This window comes from Trypanosoma grayi (assembly GCF_000691245.1).
Source record: "Trypanosoma grayi strain ANR4 Tgr_23_V1, whole genome shotgun sequence".
NCBI classification, from domain to species: Eukaryota; Euglenozoa; class Kinetoplastea; order Trypanosomatida; family Trypanosomatidae; genus Trypanosoma; species Trypanosoma grayi.
This window is the reverse complement of record NW_008825642.1, coordinates 43,568-53,877: the sequence shown is the minus strand read 5'-3', so window position 1 is coordinate 53,877 and position 10,310 is coordinate 43,568. Positions and strand designations below refer to the sequence as shown.

Genomic DNA, 10,310 nt, shown 5'->3' with positions numbered 1-10,310 from the left:
TATATATAAATATGGTAAAATTTGATATATATTTTTCACTTTTCTTTCTTTCTTTCATTTGGTGATTCATTCATTCTGTGGACTCTTTCCACGACACCGGTGCTTCTTCAGCCAATGGTTAGAAAAGGGTGATGCAGCAAGTCCTCACAACTCGGACGGTCTTCTGGACGAATTCGCAGGCAAAGTGAGAGGAAATTCTCCAGAGCAACAAAAAGAAGCATGCGCTGGCGGCAAGCCTCCCAGCTGCTCCTGTCAACAGCAAGAAAATGTGCGGCGCCCACATCGGTATCCACTTCACTTGTGGTATGCTCCACGCGGCGTCGCTTACGCCATTCTCCACCCACTACCTCCGCGGCAGCAGCATCATCATCGTCATCATGAGAAGGAGGAGGGTGAGTGCATGTTTCCATCGTGCTATCCGATTGACTTGCAAGCCACCGCCGCGCCTCCCCCGCCGCGTACACGATGCTCGGCGGCAGCGGTAGTTCCTCGCGCGAGGAGCCGATGCGGAAGAGTACGCGCAGCTTGTCCCTCGCCACGTGGCGCCATGGAGCAGCGCCGGTCGCGAGCTCCATCACGACACAGCCCAGCGACCAAACGTCACCGGCGGTGCCGATGCGCTCGCACTCGAAGCGGATCATCTCGGGGGCCATGTAGAGCGCCGTGCCGCGCAGCTCTGTGATGGGTTCGTCCTCCATGAGGACCGGGTACGTAGGCGCCGCGGCGTCGCACCTCTCCCCCAGCGCGGCGCAGTTGCACGTTGTCATCTCGCCCTTCTGCCTCAGCGCCTCACAGGAGCAGCGCGGCACCGCACACGCCTTGAGACGCATGCAGCAGCCAAAGTCAGCGAGCCGTGCGTCACCATCCTGTGTTACAAGAATGTTCGCCGTTTTGACGTCTAAATGCGCGTACCCGTGCGTGTGAAGGAAGTGGAGAGCCTCAACGGTCTGCCAGGTGAAGTGTTGCACCTCCTCCATGGCAAGAAATGGCATTTCAGGAAATGCGCCACTCTTTTGCAGATGGTCTGCGGCACTCAGAAAGCAACTGGGGGCGCAGAAAGGTTGTTTTTCTGCATCCGAGTCACCTTCGCGTGTGCTCGATGGCTGGTTCTTGTGTTTGTCCTGATGTTTGTTTTGTGAAACGCCACCACAGACAGGCATCTGTGTGGAGTTTCGCTCCACACATGTCCCCATGCCAGGGAGCGCCACTGATGGCGGCCGCGAAGATGGAGCTACTGGTACTGCGATACCGTGGCTCGTCATGTAGTCGAGCAGCGATCCGTTTGAGCAATACTCCAAATACATAAGCACCGAATGACCGTGCTTCTCTGCACCGTGGAAGCCAACAATCCACGGCATGCGGTGATGCGTCGCCACGGTTAGCACCTCCAGCTCTAACTCCAATTGTTTCAGCCGATATGGCAATTTAGGATCTTTGGAATCGTATACAAGCTGCTTAGCTGCGAGAAACTCACCGGTTTCCGTGTTGAGACACTCGTAGACTTTTCCACACCATCCGCCACCTAAGAAAGCACCGATGCGAAGCTCGCCTCGCTTCCCAGCAACACCTTGCAGACGCGGTCCTGTAACCGACTCTAACGATGGCAGCGGTGCCGCGAGCTCCTTGCTACTGCCCCGCGCGCCGCCGTGCCATGACGTGGTGAGCGGACGGCTTAAACTCTGCACGCCGTCCTGCAGGCTGAGGGAGGACGGAGTCTGCCAACATGACCCCGATGCGTCCGTCACGACGGCGCTGCCCGGTGTGGTGACTGTAGACCGTGGTGAAAATACTAATGGTGGCAGTGGGTGTGTATCAATGGTTCGCGAAGAGCCATGGGCATCGTGGTACGTCAGGGATAGTGAATATGAGGCCACACCGTCGCCGCGATGATGCACAAAGACGTCGTCCACGCGGCGATCATGCTGGTGGTTTGGTGTGGACGCTGTCTCTTTATGAATCCCCTCCGCGGCTGGCGTTCGGCACGGCTGCAGTGGCGTGTCACACAAGTTTAACGGCGCTGTGGTCTTACCTCCTACTTGAGGTGCGTCGGCAGAGCCACACCGCCTACCGTCACGTGGAGGGGCAGGCGCATCTGGTTCTGTACTCTGCTTCTGCGTGGGGTTCACCGAAACAAAATGCTCCATCGAGTCGCGCAGCTGCTGCTCGAGCCGCGTTTCAAGAATACGCAGCTGTGCCTCAAGCTGAGCCGGTCGGCTGAGTGTCGCCTGCCGATCCTCACCACGTACCTCACTAGGTGTCGCGACGAGCTCCGGTGCCGCGTGTGAGTCGCTCCAGTTGGACGCCACATCGTTATTGTCCGCAGACTCCACGGCGCCATGGTCATGAGACGCCAACAATGTATCATGGTCCGCAGCGCCGTCGGTGTCGTGGGGTATGGGGATAAGTGACGGCGACAGCCGTGGCCCAGGCCAGCCTTCCTCACATTCCGCTTCGTCCTCTGTTGTTCCAGCGCACGGTGTATGGCTCACAGCCACCGCGCCTACAAGATGTGAGAGCGTCTGCTGCAGTCTACCACCCGTTACATTTACAGAGTCACCAAAATGTCGTCTCCAGTCGTACCTACGTGTTCGTGACACGGAAGCACCGGGAGGAACGAGGCAGCAGTGGGAGGAGCATCCTTTTGCAACTGCCAGTGAGTCCCTATTTCGCCCAGGTGGTATCACAGAGGACGCCTCGGATATCGAGACCCCTTCAGAGATTTCGCACGCGTCGCCAGCTCGAGCAGATGGCATCGATGCCACTGGAGACATAGGGTTCCAGTCGAACCCACTGAGGTGGGAATCACCTGCAAAAACACTCTGCGGTGAGCGGATCGTGTCGCGTGGATCCAGTACTGATACACCTTGACGCGATGCACAGCTCGAGAGTAGAGCCGTTGGTGTATTGGCGCCGCTACTTCGGCTGCTGTTGTTACTTCTGCTGCTGCTACTTCTGCTTCCACTTCCACTAGTACTGCTGCTGCTGCTGCTTCTACTACTGCTGAAATACCCGTTCCAACTCCGATGGAGGCAGTAACTGCTAGCAACCCCCGAAGTGAAACTCACCGCTGCTCGCGTTGGTGCGGCTGGGTAACAGAATTCATAAACAGCGGCATTCTCGGAGCAAGGATGCGACAGAGGGGGGAGAGGATCCATATGATTACGATACTTCTGACGGTGGGGGCCGTGGTCCGGCAATTGGAGGAAGTTGTGGTGCTCCCCATCGGTCAACAACTTCAGATCGCCCTCTTCAATAATGAGCTGCTGGTGCTGCTGCGCGTCGTCGTCCTCCTTGCTAGTGGCCCACGGCGTCTTTGTGGACGTGCAGACGCCAGACGTCACCCCCAGTCGAGAGGCATCACCGTGGTGGACGCACATGCTGCTGCTCTTGTGTCCGAACAGACTCGGCGCGCCCTTCCAGCGCGGCGAGCCTGTCGAAATGTACGCGCCAAAGGCGGTGAGTGCGATGGAGGCGCCGAGGGCGATGGGCACAACCGGGTAGTCGGTCGCGAAGCGCAAACTAATGGCACACATGTGCTGCGCATATGAGCAGGGATTGCCTACGGCAGAAGGCGGGCTCTGACTCATTCTGTCTGGCAGCCGAGGAGACAACTTTAGCCCTCAATTACCCGTTCCGCGTAGGTGTCTCCCTCGCGTAATACCTCCTCTTTCTTCTCTTATCGTCTCCTGATACACAAAAGTAAGTAAGTGTGTATTATTTTTCTTGTCTTACGTTTCCGTTTTTTTTTTTTGTCTTTGCTTTAATTCCTCCTACCCGAACACACACAGAGGCACACGTGTTGTGTGGGTTTTTTTTTTTTGCTTCCTGTTCGCACCTGTGTGAGTGTGGCGGATCTGCAGCGGCGGCAGCGCCTGCTCCCCCTCCTTTTTTTTCTCTCCCTGCCCTTTCTCTCTCTCTCTCTCTCTTCTCTCTCTTCTCTCTCTCCTTCTCTATCGCTTTATTCGCTCTCAGGTAGTTCTCTTTCCGTCTATTGCAACTGCTATCCTGCCCTGTTCCAATTTTTTTGTTTGTTTGTTCCCTCCTTTCGTTCTCCGCCTCTTCTTCTCCCTCCCGCGCTGTCTGCCCCACCGCCTATACAGCCAGGTATAGATAGATATGTGTAGGGAGCCCCTTTTTTGGTGGTGTTCCCTGCAGACTCTTCTACGTTCCTATTGCTTGCTCCAGCGCGTCTCCCCGTGTGGTGCCCGCCGCCGCCCCCCCTCCGCTACTCGCTATATATATATATATATATATATATATGCGTGTAGTTGTTTTTTTTTTGAATATTATTTCTCTCTCCGCCACGCCAGACGCAGCTGCTACGCGCTCGGAATACAACACAAACAAAGCAACACGAGCCCACGATCTCCAGGCAGGGAAAACAGCAACAACAAGAACAACAAAAATTGAGGCACGAACAGGAACGCACAGAAACGAAAAAAAAAAAACAAGAAACGAAACTCAAGACGAAACAAAAAGAGACAAAAAACGTGTACGTGGTAAGTGTAGTAAGTGTTTTTCGCTGTAATTAAAGGAAGAATATGTGGATGGGAGGGGAGAGAGGGGGACAGAGAAGGTGTGTATGTGTGTGCCTCTACCAGATCCCTACTTCACACACCCAAACGCTTCGCGCACGAGGAGTCACAAGAAGAAATGGTGACAAGCAAGACAGGGGGGGATGGGGAAAGGTGATCGCGCCTTCCCGTCCTCTGTGCACGCCGCAATGTATAGTATTGTGTATGTGCCTTTCTGTGTCTTGGGTGTGTGGCTATATATATATAACTCTCCGTGCGGAGCACAAGGCCTGCGCTCCACACCACCCTCCAGTGGTATTTCCAAAAGGTACTGGCGGCGGAAGCAGCAGCACAAGATTATGATGATGATGAAGAAGGAGAAGAAAAGGAGCGCAAAGGTGCATGTGTATGGGTGCGTGCCACAACCGCAGGGAAGGCGCAACAGCAACAACAACAATAACAGGCAAGGCGGAAGCCGCAACGGGCGCAGGGCCCAGTGCGGGTGTGTGTATTTGAGTAAAGGAAAAATTAAATAAATAAACGAGTCAAAGTAGAATGGCGAATGGTCCCACCGTCACCGCATCGCAACAGGGACGACGCGTGCAGGTCTCTTCAACGACGCACATCCATCTCTCATCCCATCGTTGTCTGCGCCTATTCGTCGTCGTCGGCAGCACCGCCGCCAGCGGCCGCCTTCTTCGCCGCCTTCGCCTTGACGCGCTTCACGCGGCCCATGCGGCCGTTGCCGAAGGGCGAGGCGTCCGCGAAGGCGATGTGGTGCTCAGAGCTCACGCGCACAATGAAGGACGGGATCGTCACGATCTGCTTCGCCACCGCGATGTGGCGCTGCTGGATGAGCGTGCGTGAGTGGTGCACAGACTTGGCGAGGCCGTGCTTGAAGACCACCGTCTGCAGGCGGCGCTCGAGGATATCGGGCACGGTGAGGGAGAGCACGTAATCGAGCTTGTCCTTGTCCTCCTCGAGGAAGCCGTACTCGTGGCAGCGGCGCATGATGGCGGAACCCTCAAGCTGGCGGCGCGGATGGTTCTCGGGCAGCGTCAGCAGCAGACGGGCGGTGCGGCGCATCTTGGACAGCGTCATGTTGACGCGCCAGATCTCACGCTTGCAGCGCAGGCCGTACTGTCCGCAGAGACGCATCTCGCGGTCGAGGCGCTCCTTCTCGAACGGGCGGCGGGGAGCCTTCCACACGCGGTTGAAGTTGTTGTAGTTGCGCATAACTCACCCCTTTCCTTTTGGTAAGTGAGTTGTTGAGAGAGAGAGAGAGAGAGAGATACAATACACAGCGGTGAGAATGAAGGAAAACGAAAATGAGAATGCGCACTGCAATCTGGTCAAATGTATGCGTACCACAAGACGTGAAGTCCAGGCACTGACTTCTCCATTTACTCGCACAGCACCAATCGATGGCTTGCAATCTGCGATTCATTCCTCAACAACAACAAAAAAAAAACACACAAAAATAGTAATACAAGGTGCGTGGGAAAAGATCGCCAAGACGAGGACAGCAAAACCAAAAAAGAATCATCATACATAACACTATAATTGAGCAGCCACTCCTCACGCATTTTCGTTTTTCGTGTTCTGTTCCGATGCTTTTTGCCGACTTCTTCGTGTCTTTTTTCCCCCCATTTCATGTTCGGATTGCTGCTGCCCTCGCCTGGTGCCTCGCCCAGTTCCTATTGAGAGTGGCGACGCAAAAGATTCAACAGCGTGAGGCAGTCTGGCTGCTGCCGATGCTGTGTGCAGAGTTTTATGGAAGCCTCGCGTATCTCCTCCGGCAAATCCCAGCCTTGTTGCGCAAGTGAGAAGGTCATGAGGAGCGCAAAGAGACCAATCGTCGCCGATGGTTTGTTCTCCAATTCAGGAAGCGAGCACGCCACCCATGTGTGCAGCTGTGTTTCACGCAGCGCACCGTAGTTGATCATCTCACGAATAAACTGCACAATGGCAGCACTGAATTTGGGTACTCGAACTGCGCGTTCAATGATGTCGTTCGCCAAGGACGCGCCATCCATCCCTGTTTCCTGTGTGGCGTCAGCGCCTTCAACACCAGCACCAGTGATTGCTGGGCTCTCCTCCGTTTTCTCTACCCGCATTTTCTTCGCTTCATCTTCCACTTGCTGCTGTTGTTGTGACGACTCCCGCAGCCAGTGCACCAGCCGCGCCACAAAGGAGCCATTCTTCTCCAGCATGGAGGAAAAAAAACCATCATTGGAGAGGTAGCGGCACACGGACTCCCTCACCGCGCTGCGGAGGTCATGCCATGGTGAACGTGACAGCATCTCCTCCGCGTCTCGCAGCTGTGTCAGCGTCAGCTTTGCCGTAGCTGAGCGGCGGAGCAGAAGGCAAATCTTGGATGTTTCTGAGTCAAAAAGAAGGTGATGATCCAGTAGTGAGTCATAAAAAAGCGCAGCCTCACCGGGCTGCACCTCCATCCTAGGAAGCTCAACGTGTGCAAAATGCAGCTGAAGTGCCGTCGTACTTGCTGCGTCATGTGGCCGGTGGAGGAGTTGCAGTGGCAGCCCACCGACCCAACGATGCTCCTCCGCAACTTCAGCCTGCAGCTCATCCACGAGCTCCTGCAACCCGCTATTCGCTGCGGACGCCACGCTTAAAAGAGAATCAAGCATAGTATCATACCACTTTGCAACATCGTCTGCCGTCGGCCGAACACGCTGCTCGAACATCCTGTGCAGCTCCTCTGAACCAATGAGTTCGTCAAAGTAAATCTGTGCCGAGTTTCGGACTTCGGTGTGATGCCCAGTCACCACATAGGCCCTATTGGCACTCACAAGACAGCAAATCAGCAACATCTTGACCTCGTAAAAGAGCGCTATCACAGCATTAGCGGCGACTACCTCAGAAGCTGTACCTTGCGTTTTCTGCCTAGAAACCTTCAGCTTTAACACTTCGGCGTCGTGCAGAACCTCGTTGACATTTTTAAGGAGTAAGAAGGCTACATGAGAACGCAGCTTGTGAAGCTGAAGGACACTCGCAGTCACCGTTGAGCCTGTATACCCCAGGTGTGTGGGGAAACTGTCCAATGACATATTTGTGTCACTAGTGTTGACGACCTGCGGTGATGGAGACCGCCCGGCGTGTGGCGTTAAGCCACCTGACGGGGGCGATAAAAAGCAGTCAGGGAAGAGTAGCACCGGGAGGGAAAGCGGCTCGAAGCAGCCGGACTCCGAAACAACGGTGTAACCCGGCAATTGGTCGCCCGCCGCGTGGCGAAGAACCGGTGCAAAGAAGCCTTCTGTAATGAGCACCACAAGTGTGGTGAGATCACTAGAGGACGGCATCAACACGGATTCTGCGTACCTATTGTCTTCATCCATAACGATAGCAACAACACCACCCGCAATGGCGCTCTTAATAATCTCACCAGGTGACCGGCTCGTGTTCTCGGCGTGTGTGAGGACCTGCAGAAGTGCCCTATTATCAGCTAAGCTATTCGTTGGCATGGTGAGTCTATAGGCGATATTATGACTTGATGAATGGCTGATGAAGCCTACCACCTCTTAGTGCCTCTGTTGGTGCTGCTGTCGATACTATCTTTTTGCCCCCCCCCGGGCTGATATCGCTCTTTTTTTTTTCTTTCAGTACTTATATTGAAAGTAGAAAGAGATACAGGGAAAGAAGGGGAGAAGGAGGTTGACATGACGAGGTGAGATGAAAGAGCTCGCACCACAAACCAAAGCTCCTCTCCAGGGCTCACTCTCCCTTCCTGGATTTTTGTTTCATCGCCCTGCCCCACACTCTTCTAGACCGCTAAAGGTGCGGTTGGAGCCATAAGCAACCGAGACAACTTCTCAAATGTTTTGGCGATGCACTGCCAATCCTTCTCCGTCAGCTCATCGATGTTTTGGCCAGGCGGGGGCAACGACTCCTGGCCAAACAGTTCGGCCTCCTCGTCCATGCTTTGCTGCAGGATGGAGCACTCTTTTCCATAGTACGGCATGAGCGGAAGCGCGTGGCGGAGGTGAAGAACGTCCCGTACCCGCCGCCAGCGCAGCAGCAGCAACTCGGCGAGCGTCACACCACAGCGTTCACAGTCCGCCTGCAAAGCCTGCCGGTACTCCGGTAATCGTCGGCACGGCTCAGCGTAGATGGGGCCAGGCGTCACCCACTCTTCTCGCTGGGCTTCGCTACAGCTGCTAGTGCTACCGTCATCTGTTGCTACAGCAACCACAACTTGCAGGGAGTGCTGTGCGCCGAACCGAATTGCGTAGTCACAGACAGTGCCAGCGGCCTCCTCCGGTGATGCACCACGGTCGAGTTCCCGCCGAACCACCTTGGCCAGCTCATCCACCGATGTGTCCTCTTGTAAGCGTGTTTCAAAGACGGCGTGATTACAGAGGACAAGCACATCACCCGCGAGCATCTCCCATGAGCTGCACGTTGGAAGCGCAATGATCTTCTGCTCGCTCGGTGCCCGCCTCGAGTCGCATTTCATTGACCAGTGGCCAAAGCTTCGAGAGATGTTATAGAACGGATTGCCGTCAATGATGTTGCCCACATCGGATCGCACTTCTCCTCCAGCTTTCAGAATTCGGCGGAGCTCTTGTGTGCGCAGCGGCTTGTGATCTGCGCTGAGGGGCACGATGCGCTCCCGCAACGGGTCGAGGGTGCTGCGCTCTCCCTGCGAGAGTGGATGACGTTGAATGCCAAAGGCGCGCGAGTCGCCGACGTTGCTCACCAACACATCGAGGCAGAAACGAGGTGAGGGGGCACTGCTCTCGGTCGCACTTTCAGCAATTTGCTTCGCCGTTGCTCTCTTTACGTCGGTTCTTGTTTCCACCCACCGTTCGGGTGGGGGTGCGGCGCCTCTGTGGCTCAATTCACCACTCCCGCAGCGCCGCTGCTCCTGCAGTCCAAACGGTGCCACAGCAGCTGTGAACCACACAGCACGGCAGCCACTGTTTGCCACCATGTTTTCTCGCAGTCCGTCATCCCTCTTTCGTTCACCAGCTGGGAACATATCTTTGCGGCACGCATCAAAAAATGCACTATCAGCAAACATCGCGTACTGCTGCATTTCCCACTCCGAGAAAATACGGCGGACCACACGCTGGTCTGCATTTGTGCCGTGCAGTGCGCGCTCACGAGACAATGCTGACATCATTAAGGCAATAATAGGGTCGTCCTTCAACTCACGGCGGAGCTCCGCAATGGCTCCCGGAAGCACAGAGTGAATGCCGAGTGCCCACGCCAGATACTGCGCAACAGAGCGCGAACAGTGGTGTCCTGTAAAGCTGTCGCACATACCGCCTGCAACAGCATCCGCCATAAAAGGCACCGCGACAGGCAATGTCGCCTCATCGACATTGGAGTTATCACCGCTCCTGCTCTTGGTGTTGGCGGCAGGTGTAGGGTAGGCCCCCCTGTTATGTGTGTTATGGACAGCAAAGGAGCTCATATTATCCCGTGTTGCGCAGTTCATCACCTCACAAAACCCAACGCTAATGAATGGCAGCGACAGTCGAAGCATCTTTTTATGCTGCAGCGGGAACGCCTGGAACATGATGTTTAGAGTGCGCTATTCCTCTCCTGTTCTGCCGCGTATTTCCGAGGCCGCAGCTTCCACGCCTGCTAAAAAGAAAAGAGCGGAGAGAGCACACAGTAATCAATCACCATCAATTTCTCCCGAAGATGGAGGAGGAGACAGCGGATTTTTTTTTGTTAAAAGAAGAGAAATAAAGGCAGTCTACTACACCTATGATTTAGTCAACAAGCACCTTTCTTCGATCCTTTCAGACTCTTCAAAAAAACCAT

The 10,310-nt window shown here is 55.0% G+C and overlaps 4 protein-coding genes across 4 annotated transcripts; all 4 read right to left on the bottom strand.

Annotated features, from left to right (window-relative positions):
- Positions 1-107: 107 nt before the first annotated feature.
- DQ04_00231220 (protein kinase) lies at positions 108-3,533 on the bottom strand (the record flags this gene model as incomplete). The annotated part of the gene is made up of 1 exon (XM_009308520.1): positions 108-3,533. One exon carries the CDS (start codon positions 3,531-3,533, stop codon positions 108-110), a length of 3,426 nt encoding a protein of 1,141 aa, XP_009306795.1.
- A 1,635-nt stretch (positions 3,534-5,168) lies between these two features.
- DQ04_00231210 (40S ribosomal protein S9) lies at positions 5,169-5,750 on the bottom strand (the record flags this gene model as incomplete). The annotated part of the gene is made up of 1 exon (XM_009308519.1): positions 5,169-5,750. The coding sequence occupies one exon, from the start codon at positions 5,748-5,750 to the stop codon at positions 5,169-5,171; it is 582 nt and encodes a 193-aa protein (XP_009306794.1).
- A 461-nt stretch (positions 5,751-6,211) lies between these two features.
- On the bottom strand, positions 6,212-7,999 carry DQ04_00231200 (hypothetical protein; the record flags this gene model as incomplete). Its single annotated transcript, XM_009308518.1, has 1 exon — positions 6,212-7,999. The coding sequence occupies one exon, from the start codon at positions 7,997-7,999 to the stop codon at positions 6,212-6,214; it is 1,788 nt and encodes a 595-aa protein (XP_009306793.1).
- Positions 8,000-8,298: 299 nt separating this feature from the next.
- Positions 8,299-10,059, bottom strand: DQ04_00231190 (protein phosphatase 2C; the record flags this gene model as incomplete). The annotated part of the gene is made up of 1 exon (XM_009308517.1): positions 8,299-10,059. One exon carries the CDS (start codon positions 10,057-10,059, stop codon positions 8,299-8,301), a length of 1,761 nt encoding a protein of 586 aa, XP_009306792.1.
- Between the last annotated feature and the right edge of the window lie 251 nt (positions 10,060-10,310).